Source organism: Myxocyprinus asiaticus, chromosome 48 (assembly GCF_019703515.2).
Source record: "Myxocyprinus asiaticus isolate MX2 ecotype Aquarium Trade chromosome 48, UBuf_Myxa_2, whole genome shotgun sequence".
NCBI lineage: Eukaryota > Metazoa > Chordata > Actinopteri > Cypriniformes > Catostomidae > Myxocyprinus > Myxocyprinus asiaticus.
The window spans coordinates 22,393,816-22,413,691 of NC_059391.1; the positions used below are offsets into that span (position 1 = coordinate 22,393,816).

Here is a 19,876-nt window from a genome sequence, read left to right on the forward strand (position 1 = left end):
AGTTCAAAAACTTTTATTAGTGCTATTAAAACTTCAGTTATAAAACTTACAGCCTATGTACAGCATAAAAAACAAAAGCAAGCTTTACATTCTACCAAAATCATCAAAACCTTTAAAAAATAAGACATCAATATGCTACAGGTTCAGCAGCTTCTTTCTGCTGCTATGAAGCATCTGCATCTGGTGACTTGTAACTGTGATTAGGGTCTACTCTAAATTGCAATAGTTCATTCTACTTGAACTGGACCCTGGTTGTTTTCAAGTCAAATGAAACCATTTAAAAGCAAAACTTGTTGAAAATCCAATGGAACATATTTGTGGAGCACCATTGGGCAATCTTCTGTATAAAACAAGTTAATGACTACATGTTAATGATCAAACAGCCTTACGCAGTATAGATGCAGATTGTTACATTTCAATTTCACAGAAAAATCCATATAAACAGTGCTACTATAAAACAGTGTTAAATTAAACAAAGTATTGAAAAGAGCCAACGTTTTTTTTTTTTTCTCTTAGGCAATAAAGAAAGTTCATAAAGACCAAAGTAAGGGGCTGTTCACACCAAACACATTTTTGCTTTCTTCTGTGCTGTTTTTTTTTTTTAAATTGTTTTTCTATTTAAACATACGCTAGATGGACGATGTAGACCATTGCGCCACGTCTCGCTGTTTTTTCAGCATCTCATGCATGAGTGCTGCAGTTAAACTTCAGCTTTTAAAAACATTTCTCAAAACACCTGCATTCTGTTTTACTCATTGCACTCTGCTTTGATTATATTTAAAGCAAAAACACGTCCAGTCTAAATTGCCCTTAATGTTTAAAGACACTTTGAAAAGCTGGCAGTTTTCATGAAAAATAAAAGCAAGAAAATGAAATAATGTCAACAATCTTACAGACAAGTACACAATTATTATAAACATCACAGCACAGTCCCTCTAAAAAAAAAAAAAAAAAAAAAAAAAAAATTGGAATGGACATAATGTAATAAATAAAGGGTTTCACATGGAAGCTACATGTGAAGAAATTCACACAAAAAGTCCTTCACTTCTCCGATTCTCTCCATCCTCGAGCATTTCTGCCGAACTTATAGACGAGTCTTCGTCCATCCACTCGCTCCAGGATCTCTCGTTTGTAATAATACCTTTAGAGGCAAGAAAAGAGATTTGTGAGTTTATGTAGAGCCCTGGGGAAATATGGTATTATTTTGTATCTGAATACTTTAAAAAGCCTTTAAAGTTGGATCAATTCTAGGCAATCTAAGGGAATATAAATCTAAGCTTCTAAAGCTTAGGGTTAGGGTTAGGTTACCTCATCGCTCGACTGAGTTTCTCGTAGGTCATACTACTGTTATTTTTCTTCTTGCCCCAAAGCTGAGCCACGGCTTCCGACTTGAGAAAACGGAAAACCCCCTCGGAGCGATTCTCCCATTTGATCAAGCCGGGGTTACGCTCCGGATTCAGCAGAATATCTCGAATAAATTCCCACAGGTGCGTTCCACGTGGATCTGTTGGAACATGAGATTGTGAGAGCAGAGTCTGACAAGAGAGACAAAGAATCTAAAGCAGTTTCAGGACTTAAGAATGCACATTCATTAAGGGGGTTTGGTTTGTGATGCTGTCAGATTTTCCAGAGAAAAATGTAAGTTGAAGTTCACATTGAGTGAAAACACTTTAGGGAAATAAGACATGACAAATAAGCAACTCACTGTGTCTTTTGACTTGAGAGCGATTATGCGACCTCTTGGGATCTGAAATGAGAAAATTAATACAGTGGCTAAGTAAAAAAAAAAAAAAAAAAAAAGAGAAAATTAATACAGTTAAAAAATTCTTTGGGGAAAGTTCATCCAAAAATGAAAATTCTACGATCATCAACTCACCCATTTTTTTTTTTTTTCTTCTGTGGAATATAATTTTCAGTGAAAAACAACTTCAATTGGCTAAGAATGTCCCTTTAGGGGCTGTTCACAGAGGAAAAATGTTTGCGTTCAACAACAGCTAAAGCGGAGTGTCTCAAGACACATTTTTAAAATGAATTTAACTTGACACTGTGTCTTAAAAATGCAACTTAGTCTCATAGAATGAACATTACTATAAGTAAATTTTAGCAAACTGACTTTTACGTGCTGAAATGTACACTTTATCACAGTTTCCTTGTGAAATTAACACTAGAGGTGCTACAAAAACTGTGCGTTTTATTCACTTTCACACAAATCACGACAACAGCGGCTGATTATGACTTTATAAACACTTATTTTTCACACAACTTTGTTGTGATATCGAAACTCACTATAACGCATCATTTGAAAAACGTCACATTTTAACACTTGTATTACAGACTACTACATTTACACACTTAATCCAGTGTGATTAGCATCCACAGTCTGACACTTGAGTCAAGAGTGTCATAGAGGCAACACGAAATTACATGGGTGCTTTAGAAAATGTGCTTTTCATTTCTCACCTTGTTTTTGGACAATATCGATTAAGTTTAGGCTTTGGTTAAGTGTAATGATATCTGTTTTGTTTCTACCTCTCATTTGATTTTAGATCACTCTTGGTTTGGTTTAGGTTAAAGTTTGAGGTTTGCAAGGTACGTTTTACTCATTAGAACATCCATCTAAAATGCACTTTTAAAACCTCATCTGATTACGACACCATTTCACTCACTTTTAGTGCCCCCTGCTGGACAACGGCAGCCAAACGTGTAACAAGGCAAGCAATTTCGTTTTGCAAAAATGTTGCCTTGGCCATGTAATGTTCATGAGACCACGCTGTAAAAATACTTATGATGCTCACGCAAGGTACTTCACAATAGTCAAAGATGCCCCTCACGATTAAATAGAAAAACAACTAAAAAAACAGCGCAGACAGATGCAAGAACAAGTTCCGTGCGGATGGACCCTTAGACTTGTAATTTATGTATGTATGGACTACTTTTAGGTACTTAAGGTATTCCCTTTTGGAGCTTTAAAGCTCCAGTCACATTCATTGTATGGAATAGAGTTTGGACATTTTGCTAAAAATCATTTGTGTTCCACAGAAGAAGAAAAAAATCATAAGGGTTTAGAGCAACATGAGGGTGAGATGTTTCCAGAATATACAGTTTTTGTTGAACTGTTCCTTTAAATTAACATATACTTTTTAAATTCAACCATTCACTGAAGTGGAGGATTCATGTCAATTGTCTTATGTACACATAAATGTAAGTGTGTGTGTGTGTGTGTGTGTGTGTGTGTATTCCAGCTCCTTTGTTTTAACTGCTGTGTCTGTGGGTGGACTTGTAAAGATCTTGATTAGTGTCAGTAGTTTTACAACAGCACAGTATGACCATCTAACTGGTCTGATCTCAGCCATTTTGCCTACAGCAATCACATCCTTTCAGATATGTAAGATAGAGCAGAAGCAAGAAAACAGCTGAGAGACCTTGGGCAAATTCCATTCCATTCTAATCATTGAGCCTTTTGTAATTTGAAACATTTCTTCCAGCGAGTTAAAAGAGCTAATTGAAGAACAACTAAAAGAAGATACTTATAATCCCAGGAAAAAACTACACAATAGACAGACATCCTGTTCATGGGCCTATGACATAATTAGACCTTTTCAATAGCTTAGTAAGTAACCATGTAAATACCATGATACATGAATAACCTTTCAGTTCCAAAGCTATCGCAGAGTATTTTTTTTTAATAGGGAGAGAGCAATAAATAAACACCCCTTGCACACCTGAATGGTTGCAGGTAGGTGTGTTAGATGCAGGAAATACTATAAAAAGAGAAGAAATCTTTGCACAATACTGTTGCTTCACTGCCAGAATTTTTTTTTGCAAACGTTGTACCTTTAGGGATTTAACAACTTGACACTGGGACCCACTGTTTACATTCTGATTGGCATGTAAAGGGTACAGTGGGTATACCTTTGAGGGTACTGTGCAAGTGACAAGCTGTTGTACCCTTAAAGGTACTTTTTTGGACCTTTTTTCTGACAGTGTTGGAGGAAATCCAATATCTACAGAGACAGCAATGTTTTAGTCATGTTATTAATACCTAACGAGGTTGCATGACTGAAACTTTGCTGTTTCAATAAAAACTGAATCAAAGAGAAAAGTATAATTTTTTTAAATTTCTTTTTTATTTTGTATTTGTACTATGATTTGGATTAGATTTAGGTTACTCCTGATTAGGACTATTCACCTGGACTTGATGGAGCTGGTGAGGCCAACATTGTGTTGGGCTGGAATGAGCTTCTGATATCAAATAGTTCTGAAGAAAGAGGACAACAGGTTTACAAGTGAATTGAACATATTAAGTGAGACAGAAAATTAGGGTAAAGTTAAAAGCATTATATCTTCAATTTGAAGTCTGAGGTACCTGAAGTGCTGTAAAAACTGGACTCTTCCTTGAAGGGGAGAATTGAACATGGGAAGTCTGCTGAGGAAATGGAGGCACTCTGTTACAACAATGGCTGCACATTCAAGGGAAACAGTAGTTCACCCTAAGATTTGAATCCCATCATACGGATTTGGAAGGAATAAATGATGACATAATTTTTGGATGGAAGTCTATAAGTTTCCTTAACATCTTTAATTCCCTCCAGAGAATCTTTAAACATCTCTGTTTTCAGCAGTAGATCAGTGTACGTGTTCACGATTACTGAAAATGTGTGGTCTTTACTCTAAAGGGATTAAAGGAAACCAGTGCTCTTGTATTTTGGCTTTGTGTATGCGATTACTCACCATCTATTTCTGTTTTAATATCCCCTGGTGAAAACATATCTGTTGGGCCATACTGACCTGTGTGAGATAAAATATGAAATGACAAAAAAAAAAAAAGGAAAATTTGTGAACTAACGGAGTACATTTGTCTAGACACTATTTTTATTTTTTTTAATAACCACAAAATGAATGTTTTGAAATGACTATCAAGTTTCCAAGTCATCACCCACATCTTGGTGTTTTTAAACCAGTTTAACTCGTTCTGGTTCTGTTCTCGCATTTCAATTATAAGTTTCTCTTTACCTAGCTTTATTAACACTATGATAGGAACTACATCAAACATATAGCATTGGCCATGTATGGACCACTGGGTCTCGTTTGCAGCACCTACCCCTTAGATATTCCAACTGAAATGGACTTTTGTGGAAAGATAAAGATATTAAATGCACTAGACATTCCCATATACTACATTGTAAAGAATCCAACAATGAGAAATGCTCATTGGAAGCTCAATAAACATGGAAAGAATGCTCTTGAGAATTCACTGTAACCAACATATTTATTGTTTTTTCCAAAAATAATGCCTCTAATGGTCTTCTAAAACCACTTCCTCTGTAACATGTTAAGCCTCTGACAAAACTATAATGTTTAAGGGGCCATTCAGACTGAAAGTGCTCCTGTGTTAAAAAAAAGCTAAAGCTAAGTCCATTGAAAAGATCAGAATATAGGTCTCTCAAGAAGTTGAAGTTCTTTTAACTTAAAGGGTCAGTTCACCCAAAAATCAAAATTCTCGCATGATTTACTTACCTTCGAGCCATCCCAGATGTAAAAGACTTTCCTTCTTCAGCAGAATCGAAATGAAGATTTTTATAAGCCCATTTCAACTCTGTTTGTTCATACAATGCAAGTAAATGGGTGCCATCAGGCTGCTGACTGTTTGAGGGTCCAAAAGGCATATTTATGCAGCATAAATGTAATCCACACAACTCCAGTCTTCTGAACCGAATTGATATGTTAGTGTAAAAAATAAATTGATAATTAAAACTTTATTAACTTTTAAAAATTGCTTCCTGCCAGCAGTCGATGCATCACGTTACCATCGCGTGATATAAGTGCAATGGCATGTTCACGCGAGAAGTCAGAGGCGCATGCTTTGTTTACCACAGAGGAACAAAGAGTTAGGTCATTTCAAACAGCAATCCAGCGCTGGCCGGAAGCAATGATTTAAAGTTAAATACGTTTTAATTATCAATTTGTTTCTTACACAAACCTATGGATTTGCTTCAGAAGACTGGAGTCGTGTGGATTACTTGTATGATGCATAAATATGCCTTTTGGACCATCAAACAGCCAGCAGCCTGATGACACTCGTTTACTTGCATTGTATGGATAAACTGAGCTGAAATGGACTTGTAAAATTCTTCCTTTTGGTTCTGCTGAAGAAGGAAAGTCATACACATCTGGGATGGCTTAAAGGTACAGTAAGTAAATCGTGAGAGAATTTTCATTTTTGGGTGAACTAACCCTTTATCGTGGCATCTTAAAAATGCAGTGCTCCTGCACAAAATGCTCAAAAAACAGCGAGATGCGGCACAACGGTCAAAGGCATCCGTCTAGTGCAAAACAGTGCAGATAGATGCAAAAACATTTTTGGTGTGAACAGCACCCCTAAGGATACCTGTTGCAAGTTCTGTTTCTTCATTTGCAAGGTATAAAACATACTGTAATTAATCCAATGATTAGTGGATTAAAATTTTTGAGATGCAACAATATCTTAGCCTTGTGAAATCTTTTAGTTCTACTTAGTTGTTCAGAGTGGAAGAATAAAGGAACCATATAACATGTTATGGATTTACGGTAATATACAATAATCACTAGTTCTAGTTCTTACTGTTCCACTTGAGATCAGTGAGGCTTTGGTATAGGATGGGGCCTACGGATCCGGCCGCCCGGGTGAAGTCTTGGTAGCTCATGTAGCAAAGCTGCCTTCCATCCAAGTCAAAGTTCTGGAAGGGAATGCTGGTGGCCTCGATTTGGTGCATGTCCAGTGTCTGTTGGAGCCACTCCCAGACCTGATACTTGGACCAATTCTGTGGATGAAGATCCTGAGACCATAGCCGACCCGTGTAAGCAGATGTCACCATGGAAACTGGGGATGCAAGTATAAATTTACGGTAATTGATTCAAAAGGGTTTATGGTAAATGTCCCTGTTGAATAGACCAGAAAAGACCAGCCTGAATTTCCATGCTGTTCCAGGCTGGTTAGTTCTGTTTTGCTGCTGTTCAAGCTGGTGGACAAGCACAGTCATGTTGTTCACTAGCAAAACAGCATCCCTTACTTGGGACCAGCATCTGAACAGAAACATTTATTGGTCTTTCCAGCAGGGGTTATACTTTTATTGACTAAAGTGGATTCAGTGTCATAAAATGATGTGACCAAGTGGTTTCCAGATAAAGCTTGAATCACTTTTGCTATCTATTCCCTATCATTCTGGCATGGTCTCCTGTGCGTGACACTGGTAACCTGCTAACTAAAGCAGTGACAACTATAGTAAATGATTCACCAGCCCCAAAGTCTCTGCAAATGGTTAGATTAGTAACTACAACCTAAAATCACTACAAGACTATGTCTACTATTATTTAGGTTTAAAAAGTGCATCCTCTTTGTAGATATTTATGTTCCTACACACCCAAAAAGGTCTTTTCTGTGGCATGAGTAAATTGTGCATGACTTTATTCATGGTTTTCAGAGAAGACCGTTACCATCAGAGCAGTTGTAGTGGGTTGTCCAGGAAGCAGGTAATTGGTTGTCAACACTCACTGAAGCTGGGATACTCATGACACTGCTGGCCTGAAGGACCATGATCCAGTGCTGTGAAATATATATATATATAAATATATATAAAGAACAAAATCTCTATTTATTGCAACTTGTTTCTGCAATATTCACACAATGTCACCATTGAAGAGCACCATCAGCCTCCCAGAGGACAATTTTATTGCTCTGAGGTTGCTCTTTCATAGCGCACAAGATTAAAAGGACTTCACTAATGTGTTTCATTTAAATAATTTTGTTTCACATGTTCTACTAATATTCATTACAAAATTAGACATTTGTTGACATGCAGTAAGGATGTGGAGCTATACAATGAATGTGGATACCATAGCTCAGATAATTTGGTCTTGGCACAATTTGATGGGCAGTGTTTGATTTCATATTGAAATCTCTGACTTTTGATTGAAGAATGATTGGTGTCTTGGCAAATCTGTGCAGAGTTCAAAACATATGAGATTACTAGGCTCTTTTTCTTGGAAGAAAAATCTTGTTTTCTATTGTTCTCATAGAATCACGTTACTATACCTACATTTTTACAAAATGACTTCAACGTGGCTCATTGTACGTATCACGACACTTTCCTGGTAAAATGAACACTAGAGGTGCTGTTGTGTAATGACTTTCAATCCCTTCCACACAAATCGAGAGTAAAACAGCAGATTGTTAGTTCTTAAACATTAACTTTTCACCCTGTTTTTCACACAATGCTGTTTTGTGACATTAAAACACTTTTACTAAAGTGCATGACTTAAGGCGATACATTTTAGCATTTAAATTACATAACCAACCACATTTAAGAGCTTGTTCAAGCCTGATTAAATTTATATTGCATTGCACTTGCGATGCAAAGAATCAAGGTACGAGTCCTGAAGAGCATGCAAGTCGACACGTGTGCCGAAAGTGTCAAAGAAGCACCACAAATGATGTGCTTTCTTCAGCAATTGTGTTTATGTCATATTTGCTTTTTATGACACTATCGGTCAGGGGCGGTACAAGGATGCGATGTTTGGATTTTGATCTTTAGGGTGGGCAACCTGTTGTCTGTTCAACGGGCCCGGGTCCCCCTTTATAATTTTGCTGTCAGACTGGGGTGAGGGGGATAGACACAAGGGAAATCTGGGGAGCAATGCCTTAGCCTTAAATTAACCTTAAAAACCTGAAAAGCGAATCGAACAAAGCAGTCTATATATGCGGCATTTAAACTCATTGCTATCTAGGAGAAATAACTGAGATATTAAAAAGATCTCATTCATGGTTTTTCATTCCTTCAGGTTCTTACAGGGACAATTCCCCAAGTGCAACCCAGGGCTATGTGGCTTGCTCAAAGGCAACATCTTGATGGTTCATAGCTTGCTCCTTGTGGGCATCGAACCAACAACCTTCTGATTACTATCCTAGAAACCACCCCATCAAAACTGACTCCTTCAACAACAATTTTAATTAAACTTGTTGAACAGGAGAGTTGCAGCAAACCTAACAACATTCTTGTAATAGTAAACATGCTGTTGACGGAAAAATGAATGTATAGTTAAAGTTAAGCCATTATACCAGTTTCCAGTTGTAATAAGAGAGGAATATAGACTTTGCGATGATACACACCAGAGGAAAACAAAGGTGTTATATGTTCAAAGAGATGAAAGGGGGTTGAAGACTGCGTGGGTGTTCTTCGTGCCATGCTCAACCACATATGCAGTCACATTTATGTATGACTACTTTGCATAAATAAAGGTCCACCTGTCCTTCAGTTAAACAGTTAGATCAGTGGTTCAGTCATATCTTATATTGCCTGATCTAGTGAAAGGGCATCTGTTAATTATCATTTTGCACATTTTATAATATTCTGATGTAAGCATTCATATTTTTAGATAAGTCACATCATATCGTACGAAGATGAAAAAAACAACAACAACAACAACAACATATGATCTCCTATATGTAAAGACCATTTTCTGTTCTCAAAGTTAATTATGAGAACATGCAATATGCCAGCAGCAATGACCATAACCAAGGCAACCGAAACTGCATGGAGTTTATTGACATTGCTTGGAAGGATTGTATACCTGTTTAGTCTTTTTAGTCTTCCTATAAAAAAATTGGACCTACCTGTATATTTGTATGTTTATTGATGCTAAGATGACTATTGATGATTTTATGGAATGTGTGTAAGAAAGGGGGAGCTATACTGACAGAAGATCCTAGATTACCACCCAGGGCAAAAAACGTTTCCATAAGTGTAAAGTGGTCTACTGTCTATCTTTAAAGAAATATTCTGTGTTACATACAAGTTAACCTCTACTGACTGCATCTGTGTCATGCATTTGTAATGGAAGTCTATGTGCAACCATAGAAGGGTTGCCTCACAAACTTCCATTGTACTGTCAGTGTATTTTGACAATGCATTTTTGTTTGTTTTTACACAGGTTTGAGTCTAAATTATTTTCTGTGGTTTTCTGAGCTTAATTTGTATTTAACCTAGAAAATTCCTATAAAGATAGCCCATGTTACTATGAATGCTGTGACTACTAATGGTTTAATTTTCTCCCATACACTAACCCTAACAGTTTCATACCATAACATTTGATATGTTATCATTTATGAGATTGTAAATATTTATTGTACTTTGTAGGAACTGATGTCATAAAACAATTCAGGTCTGTCTCATTTGACATAGTTTCACAAGTTTTAAAATCAGCATCACATCCAGTATAATGATACAGTCATTCTTCTATAACATACTGTAGGTAAAGTGATGGAATGTTCCATTGAACTCTCACAAAAACATCTTTTTACTGCACCAATTCAAGTCATATTGATTAGGGACATTGAGTCAAAATGTATCATTTTTTGGCTCACCACATTCATATGTGTGGTGTGGCAAAGTTTGTTGAGATAGACCCACAGAATTAACTAATAGTTTAGGTTAACCCAAATATGCCCATTAAAAAGTATTCTTGATTTTAAGCCCCTTTAACTTGTCATCTGTCTGTTGAAAGCCTGCTTGAATGGCTGTGTGTACATGAGTTAAAGTATAACATGCTTAAGCAAATGCAGTCACCTATACTGCTGCTCAGAGTAAATGTACTGACACCCAATGACAAGCAAGAGAAAGGGTCACAAAGGTTAATGTTTTTTAGATGAAGAGTTGAAGACATTACTTACATTACAATATGCAGCTATAGCAAAAATCATATTGTTTTGCATTATATTATCTGGGATCATAAAAACAGTGTTAACATCAATAGTATGAGATAGTCTGCAGAGAAACATATTAGAGAGAATTGTAGAGGCGCATACTGTTTATGCTCACCAGAGATGTTGTATGTGATCCAAGCGGACTGTTACTAGATGAATGGTTAATGTCCTTTCCTTTCTGAAGTTTTCAGCTTATGCTTCAGTCTTACAGAGAGACCTGGTTTAGTAGCTGTGACACTGTTTAGGCCTGCCAGACTTCAGTGACAAAGTGTGTTCTCATTCACCAATGAGGATTTTTTATCTGATCTGCTTCCTGCTACTTTGATAGGCTTATTTTTGTGCCAGGTGTGTTATACTAGGTATTTGCATAGAGTAAAAAAATAGGTACTGTTGTAGTATAACATTTGCTTTCACTATGAATACACTATCTGTATCAGTCTCTCTCTCTCTCTCTCTCTCTCTCTCTCTCACCCACACACAAGCAATCCTGCTAGTGATTCATCTAGATGTTTAACAAGAACTGAACAATCCAGATCTTTGTTAACTTTTTTTTTTATTTTTGTTTCTCTGAGTGATATTTAATCATTTTCAAGAATGAAGCTTGGATACATGCATATAGTACATCCATACATATATAATTTTATGAACAGTTCATATATGAATACACACACACACACACACACACACACACACACACACACACACACACACACACACACACACACACACACACGTTGGTACGGCTATCCATATGGGGACTCTCCATAAACATAATAACTTTTATACTGTACGAACTATAGATTCTATCTCCTAACCCTAACCCTACCCTAAACCTAACCCTCACAAAAAACTTTCTGCATTTTTACATTTTCAAAAAAACTTAGTTTAGTATGATTTTTAAGCGATTTGAATTATGGGGACACTAGAAATTTCCTTATAAACCACATTTATAGCACAATACCCTTGTAATTACCAGTTTGTAACCTAAAAAAAGTCCTTGTAGTTCCCCCTCCACTGTATGTATGTATCTATGTAAAAAAGAAAATTAAGTTTATTTTTATGACCATTAAATTGAAGCACATTTCACACAAAGTTCTTATTACTGCAATGTGAAATAATCTCAAACACAATTATTTTTTAATCAAAACCAGCAGAAATTCAATTCAGTACAACAAATATTACCGGATATTTATATGAGTAAAAATACTCAACAATTTAAATAATAATAATAATAATAATATATTATTATTATTATTATCATTTTCAAAACACAGTTATGAGAATTTGGGGGATGTGCTCAATTGTTATGAAAATAATGTCACAAAGGAAAAAATCTTATTGGTCCTATAAAAATTTTCTTTTGATTTTGCGGTGAACTATGATCCAAGCATGTTCTTTACAGCTTTCATAAGATTCAACCTTACAATTTCAAAAATCATAAATTAAACTACTGATGAATACACTTACTTCACCTTATGAACTAAAAGCAGATGAAAAGGACAAAATGTCCTGGTTACTTTTGTAACCTCCGTTCCCTGATGGAGTGTGTCGATGTAGTGACACTAGGGGTCGCCCTTGGGAGCCCCATACACCTCTGATCTTTGAGAAAAGGCCAATGGGAATTGGCGAGTGGAATTTGCATGCCACTCCCCCGGACATACGGGTATAAAAGGAGCTGGCTCGCAACCACTCATTCAGGTTTTGTGCTGAGGAGCGGAGACAAGGTCTGGCCATTTCAGCGGGTAGTTCAGTGTTGTGGCAGTAGGGACACAATGTCTCGTTCCCGCCATCAGGGAACGGAGGTTACGAAAGTAACCAGGACGTTCCCTATCTGTCACTCACTTGACGTTGTGTCGATGTAGTGACACTAGGGGTCCCTATACGAAAAGCCACAACTAGCTGAACTGTGTTATGTGGACTGGCAGTGTGAGACAGGCAGACCACTACGTGCCTCATAGCCAGCGCACCTGGCCATCACGTAACCTCCCCCAACGCTCCTACGAGCGTCGTATGGTCCCCTGCACCTCAGGGACAAGTCAACTGTCCAAAAAATGGCTACCCCAGCCGTGGCCTCTTCTCCTCTTTTTTCTCCCCAAAAAAGAGTGGAAATCGATCGACCTGGGGCCATAAGTGTCCGAGTCGGGGGGTGTCACTCCCAAGGGGAAGACATCGCGGAGACCACACCCTGCCCGTAGGGGAGGTAATGTGTGGAAATACGTCACATGGTCTTACCGAGTTTTGTCAGCAGTGTCGCATGTGGAGAAGTCCCCATGGTATGTCCTACCTAGAGGGAACGGAGCTCTACAAACATGGCGACCGGTGGCAGAGGGAACTCTGCCCAAGGAAGACGTGGGTTTACCAATGGGGAAACCGTCTCACCGAAGATACATCACACGGGGTTACAGACAGGTAACCAGCGCATGTGGAGCACCTACCCCAGTACAGGGCCTACTAGCACACATACTGGGCTGGCATCGAGTTTCTCCGCAAACTCGCCTGCCACAGGTCTAAGGAGGAAGGACATCCAGGGTCCACGGTCTCATGAACATAGCTGGGGGGTAAAAGCGCACATCTCCCCCTCCAGGAGGGGAAAGGCGCTATACTCAAGCGGTACACCCGGCCAGTTGTCCCGCCAACTTCCCTGTTCGTACCTGACAACACATGGGACGAACCTGCTCAACCCGGAGATTGAGCAACCTCGCGAAGGTATTGGGTGTTGCCAAGCCCGCTACTCTACCGATCTCTCTGGGAAAGAGGCGGCATTGGTCGGGGCATGGTATGCCAAAGCGATGGCGTCAACAACCCAGTGGGCGATCCTCTGTTTGGAGACAGCGCTCCCATTCCGCTGTCCTCCGAAGCAGACAAAGAGTTGCTCAGAGCCTCTAAAGCTCTGCGTGCGATCCAAGTAGATGCGCAAAGCACGCACCAGACACAGCAACAAAAAGGCTGGTTCTGCCTCCTCCTGGGGCAGCTTTGCTTGCAGGTTCACCACCTGATCCCTAAACGGGGTCGTGGGAACCTTGGGCATATAGCTCGGCCAGGGACTTAGGACCACGTGAGAGTATTCCGGACCAAACTCCAGGCACATGTTGCTGACAGAGAACGCCTGCAGATCCCCTACCCTCTTGATAGATGTGAGCTTAGTCAGGAGGGCAGTCTTCAAGAGATTGACTTTAGTTCAATTGACTCCAGGGCTCAAATGGGGCTCCCCGCAAGACCACGGAGAGATCCCATGAGGGAATAAGGCACGGTCTGGGAGGATTCAACCTCCTCGCACCTGTAAGGAACCTGATGATCAGGTCGTGCTTCCCTAAATACTTACCATCAACTGCATTGTGGTGCGCCGCCATAGTGGCCACGTACACCCTCATGGTGGGGGAGACAGCCATCCCACCAGCCTCTCCTGCAGGAAAGAAAGCACCAACCCGACTGCACATCTCTGGGGGTCATCGCGTTGGGAAGAACACCACTTAGCGAACAGACACCACTGCAAGGCATATAGGTGCCTCAAAGAGGGAGCTCTAGCCTGAGTGATCGTGTCTACCACCGCGGGCCACTTAGGTCTTCCGTGCCCCATGCAAGGGCCAGACATGAACATTCCAGAGGTCTGATCGCGGGTGCCAGATGGTGCCCCGTCCCTGAGAGAGGAGAACCCTCCTCAGGGGAATTCGCCAGGGAGGGGCTGTCGTGAGGAGCGTGAGGTCCGAGACCCAAGTCTGAGTGTGCCAGTAGGGTGCCACTAGGATGACCTGCTCCTCGTCCTCCCTGACCTTGCACAGGGTCTGTGCAAGTAGGCTCACTGGGGGGAACGCATACTAGCGTGGCCCCCAGGGCCAGCTGTGTGCCAGCGCATCTGTGCCGAGGGAAGCCTCGGTCAGGGTGTACCAGAGCAGGCAGTGGGGGGATTCCCAGGAAGCGAACAGGCTTACCTGCGCTTGACCAAATCGACTCAAAACCAGCTGGACCACCTGGGTTCTGCCGCGCTGTCGTGGTTCTGCGGGATGTGAGAACAACTTGAGTTGCTGATGACTCCAGAGGAGGAGGCAGCGGGCGAGTTGCGACATGCGTCGCGAGCGCAAGCTGCCTTTGCGGCTACTGTACACTACCATCGCCGTGTTGTCCATCTGGACCAACACGTGCTTGCCCTGGATCAACGGCCGAAGCCTCCGCAGGGCGAACAACATTGCGAGCAACTCGAGGCAGTTGACCTGCCAACGCAGTCGTGATCCTGTCCCAAAGCCCGCGGCTGCATGCCCGTTGCACATGGCGCCCCAGCCATGCTCGGAGGCATCTGTAGTAACCATGATGTGCCTGGGGTACTTGCACTAAGGGGACTCCTGCCCGCAGGAATGCAAGGCCCGTCCAAGGGCTGAACAGGTAGCGGCTGATCGGCGTGATGACCATGCAATGTGTGCTGTGGCGCCATGCCCACCTCGCGACTCGAGTCTGATGCCAGTGCTGAAGCGGTCTCATATGCATCGACCCAAGCAGTGTGACCGCCATCAAGGACGCCATATGCTCCAGGAACCTCTGAAAATGCTTCAGAGGGACTGCCGTGCTCTGCCTGAACAACTTCAGGCAGTTCATAACTGACTGCATTGTAGCAAATTAGCTTAAAAAGGGAATTATTTATAATTAATTATAACTGGCTATAATTAATAATAAATATTTAGATTAGATCTTAGAATTAACTGTAGCAGAATCGATATTACAATTATTTGATCTGTCCGTCCAATATAAATATGTAGCAAATTAGCTTAAAAAGGGAATTATTTATAATTAACTATAACTGGTTATAATTAATAACAAATATTTAGATTAGATCTTAGAATTAACTGTAGCAGAATCGATATTACAATTACTTGATCTGTCCGTCCACCGAGCAGACAATATAATTATTTATCAATTCTAGGAAGATTACTTTCCTGGCCAAGGAACAATAGCCTTCCTACTTATACAGTGCTAGCAGTAGTTTAGCATGTAGCAAGGAGCAACATTCAGTGACTTTGAATTGTGAGCGGAACACAGAGACAATCAATTGTGAATATAAGGGATTTAATAAATGGAACTATAACTAACATACAAACAAACTAAGCAAAACATACATATATAGAATGAAGGAAAGTAAGGAAAGGAGAGAGAGAGAGCACAGAATGGCAATATTTCACATCAATTAACCACAACCTAAATGAGAATCTTCAGAGGCACAATTCACCTTAAAAGGGGTTCAAACTTAAACGTGCATCTAATCAGTTGTAAATGGTTACTTGCATTGGTTTGTTGCTGAATAAGAGTCTTGATGCGGTAGACGAGGTTCTCGACGATTTCTTTAGGAGTGAGTTGAAGAAGTCCACAGGAAATCCACAAAGTTACTTGAAGGTAAACACTGCCAGAAGGTTAAACTCAAGAGAGAGTTTTGGAGTGTGTTGGTCTCAAGAAGAAGAGTTTTGAGCGATAAATTAGTCTGCGTTCTGGAGTTTTACTAGTTCATTGCCGCACCCATTTTGTGGGTGGAGTGGCCAATCAGAGGCATGCATTTTGAGAGGGAGAGACATCCTTTGTCTCCGTTTATGGCCCATTCGCATTTTATTGCTGATCTGGACCACTAGTGCAGCTTTTAATTCAAAACATAGTAAGAATTGTTCGATGCATTTCACGATCACATGGTGTACATTATTGTGTGAGAAATAAAGAGAAGATCACGGTCTGGGAGGATTCAACCTCCTCGCACCTGTAAGGAACCTGATGATCAGGTCGTGCTTCCCTAAATACTTACCATCAACTGCATTGTGGTGCGCCGCCATAGTGGCCACGTACACCCTCATGGTGGGGGAGACAGCCATCCCACCAGCCTCTCCTGCAGGAAAGAAAGCACCAACCCGACTGCACATCTCTGGGGGTCATCGCGTTGGGAAGAACACCACTTAGCGAACAGACACCACTGCAAGGCATATAGGTGCCTCAAAGAGGGAGCTCTAGCCTGAGTGATCGTGTCTACCACCGCGGGCCACTTAGGTCTTCCGTGCCCCATGCAAGGGCCAGACATGAACATTCCAGAGGTCTGATCGCGGGTGCCAGATGGTGCCCCGTCCCTGAGAGAGGAGAACCCTCCTCAGGGGAATTCGCCAGGGAGGGGCTGTCATGAGGAGCGTGAGGTCCGAGACCCAAGTCTGACAATATAATTGTGAGTTGAAGAAGTCCACAGGAAATCCACAAAGTTACTTGAAGGTAAACACTGCCAGAAGGTTAAACTCAAGAGAGAGTTTTGGAGTGTGTTGGTCTCAAGAAGAAGAGTTTTGAGCGATAAATTAGTCTGCGTTCTGGAGTTTTACTAGTTCATTGCCGCACCCATTTTGTGGGTGGAGTGGCCAATCAGAGGCATGCATTTTGAGCGGGAGAGACATCCTTTGTCTCCGTTTATGGCCCATTCGCATTTTATTGCTGATCTGGACCACTAGTGCAGCTTTTAATTCAAAACATAGTAAGAATTGTTCGATGCATTTCACGATCACATGGTGTACATTATTGTGTGAGAAATAAAGAGAAGATCATTTTGATACCAAGAAGGTAACCTCCAGACGATATTAAAGCAGAGATACACTCATACACATGAATATAGGCATTTAACGTCTAACTAATACAAGTAAAGGGTTTTAACTAAGTTAATATGATAGGGGAATATACATACAACACATGCATATAGCAGATACATTTATAACTGCTTACTATGGCCTAAATAGAGAAAATGTCTTTAGGTGTGTGTGTGACGTGTATTGGAATTACTGGAGACAGACAACTGCTCTGGTGCCTGGCACGGGGGTCACCCATTATGGTGTGAGAAATAAAGAGAAGATCATTTTGATACCAAGAAGGTAACCTCCAGACGATATTAAAGCAGAGATACACTCATACAGTTGAATATAGGCATTTAACGTCTAACTAATACAAGTAAAGGGTTTTAACTAAGTTAATATAATAGGGGAATATACATACAACACATGCATATAGCAGATACATTTATAACTGCTTACTATGGCCTAAATAGAGCAAATGTCTTTAGGTGTGTGTGTGACGTGTATTGGAATTACTGGAGACAGACAACTGCTCTGGTGCCTGGCACGGGGGGTCACCCCCCTTTCTGTGGAATGTGTTTGAAGCTTGATGGAGACACTCCAGAGGCGACCTGTTTTAGCATCCTTTGATAGTGATAAAGACCATCTGCAATTTAGCACCCATATAAATGTAAACGCGGAGGCCAGGTCAGTAATTTATATGCAAATGTCAAAAGGCTAAAAGGGTTTTTTCAAACAAAGTGTAACTAGCCATCACTGATCTTACACAGACGTTACAGCATGCACTGGCTCGTGAGGTGCACCATCATAGAGATTGAGTCTAACTCCAACCTGAGAAAAGAGATGCTCTGTACCGGGGAGAGCTGCTCTTTTCCCAGCTGACCCGAAGCCCCAACCGGCTGAGGTGCCTAAGCACCAGGTCCCTGTGCGCACACAAGTTTCGAGAGTGAGCTAGAGCCAGCCAGTCATCGAGACATTTGAGGATGCAGATGCCCACTTCCCTTAGCGGGGCAAGGGCTGCCTATGTGACTTCTGTGAAGACGCGAGGTGACAGGGACTGACCAAAGGGGAGGACCTTGTACTGGTGCGCCCGGCCCTCGAAGGCAAACAGAAGGGCCTGTGCCGAGGAGAAATCGAGACGTTGAAGTACGAGTCCTTCAGGTCTACCACCGTGAACCAATCCTGATGCCGGACACTTGCTAAAATACGTTTTCGCATCAGCATCTTGAACGGGAGTCTGTGCAAGGCCTGGTTCAGAACTCGCAGGTCCTGGATTGGCCGCAACCCACTGCCTTTCCTTGGTACGATGAAGTAGGGGCTGTAGAACCCCTTCTTCATCTCGGCTGGAGGGACAGGCTGTACTGTGTCCTTCCGCAGAAGGGACACGATCTCTGCGGGGAGGGCAGCGTCATTCTCGCCCTGCCCTTGAGGTAAAACGGATGCCGCTGAACCCGGTGGGTGCCTGGTGAACTGAATCGCATAGCCGAGTCGACAGTCCCGGTCAGCCATTGCGACGGGTTGGGGAGCGCAAGCCACACCTCCAAGCTCCGGGCGAGGGGGACCAAGGAGACAATCGTGTCAGATGTACCGGCGGGTGGGGCCTCACTGCGGGGCGGAGCCGGGGGCGCCACGTTGAGGGGGCTCGGACCCCGAACTCATGGCTGTGCTGAGTCTGAGCACATCGAAGCACTTACCTGGCTCCGGGTACCCACCATAGGACTGGTCAGCGATGGGGGAGGAGGGAACCATCCTCGTAATTCGTCACAACAGCCTGGGCAGGTGAGTTGTGCCGCAGCTGCGTGCGCAGGGGCGGGGGGCCCGCCTCCGCAGCATCGTGCCTGCCATAAATGTGTGGTATCCCCACCGTCGAGGGTAGTGAGAGCAGAGGAGCTCAGAGACCGGGTCTGGGCAGTGAAAGGTGCCCTCCACGACCACGTGAGCTCCTTATGCACCTCCGGGAAGAAAAGGACCGGGGCAGGGCGTGGCCGTGAGCGGTGCTCCGAGCCTAGGAACCAATCGTCAAGCTGCGAGAGTTCAGGGGGGAGTGGAGGGTTCCACTCCAGCCCGACGCTCGCAGCTGCCCGGGCAAGCATGGCCGCCAGCTCCGTGTCGGCCTGCGACTGGGTGACCGCACCCAAAGATGGGAGCCCAGTCGAGTCCTCAGCGTCAGACTGGACTAGCCTGCTCTCTGATGCTACAATTGAGAGCTCATCCACTTCGCGAGCGCCGAATATGATCGTGAACTCGCCCTGAGACGAGCCAGAGGTCTCATCCCAGAACTCGACCAGGGCAAATGAGTGTACTGGGGAATGGGAGGTCCGTGGGGAGTTACCCAGCGGAGTGGCTCCCATTGGGGTCTCCAAATCTCCCCCAGTGCTAACCAACGTGGCCTAAAACCTGTATGTAGAAGGACCGAGGCGGGGAGCCACTGGGGTGGCTTTCCCTCTAACAATGGAAAGCCGCGACCGCAACGTTGCCATGGTCCTGTTCTCACAGTGAGAACATGACCTGTCCACGAATGCTGTCTCCACGTGGACAGTGCCCAAGCACGTAAGACAGCAATCGT

General features: G+C 42.1%; 1 protein-coding gene across 2 annotated transcripts; it reads right to left on the reverse strand.

Moving 5' to 3' along the window:
- LOC127437809 (ETS homologous factor-like) lies at positions 1-11,024 on the reverse strand. 2 transcript variants are annotated; one of them, XM_051692997.1, is made up of 9 exons: positions 10,854-11,024; positions 7,474-7,582; positions 6,602-6,859; positions 4,732-4,788; positions 4,367-4,423; positions 4,190-4,258; positions 1,706-1,747; positions 1,309-1,504; positions 1-1,141 (listed from the first exon to the last, which is right to left on the reverse strand). In XM_051692997.1, the coding sequence occupies exons 2-9, from the start codon at positions 7,571-7,573 to the stop codon at positions 1,042-1,044; spliced, it is 879 nt and encodes a 292-aa protein (XP_051548957.1). In that variant the 5' UTR covers positions 7,574-7,582; positions 10,854-11,024; the 3' UTR covers positions 1-1,041. The 2 variants fall into 2 exon arrangements, with proteins under 2 accessions (XP_051548957.1, XP_051548956.1); XM_051692996.1 differs by having other exon boundaries at positions 4,367-4,426; positions 10,854-11,023.
- Between the last annotated feature and the right edge of the window lie 8,852 nt (positions 11,025-19,876).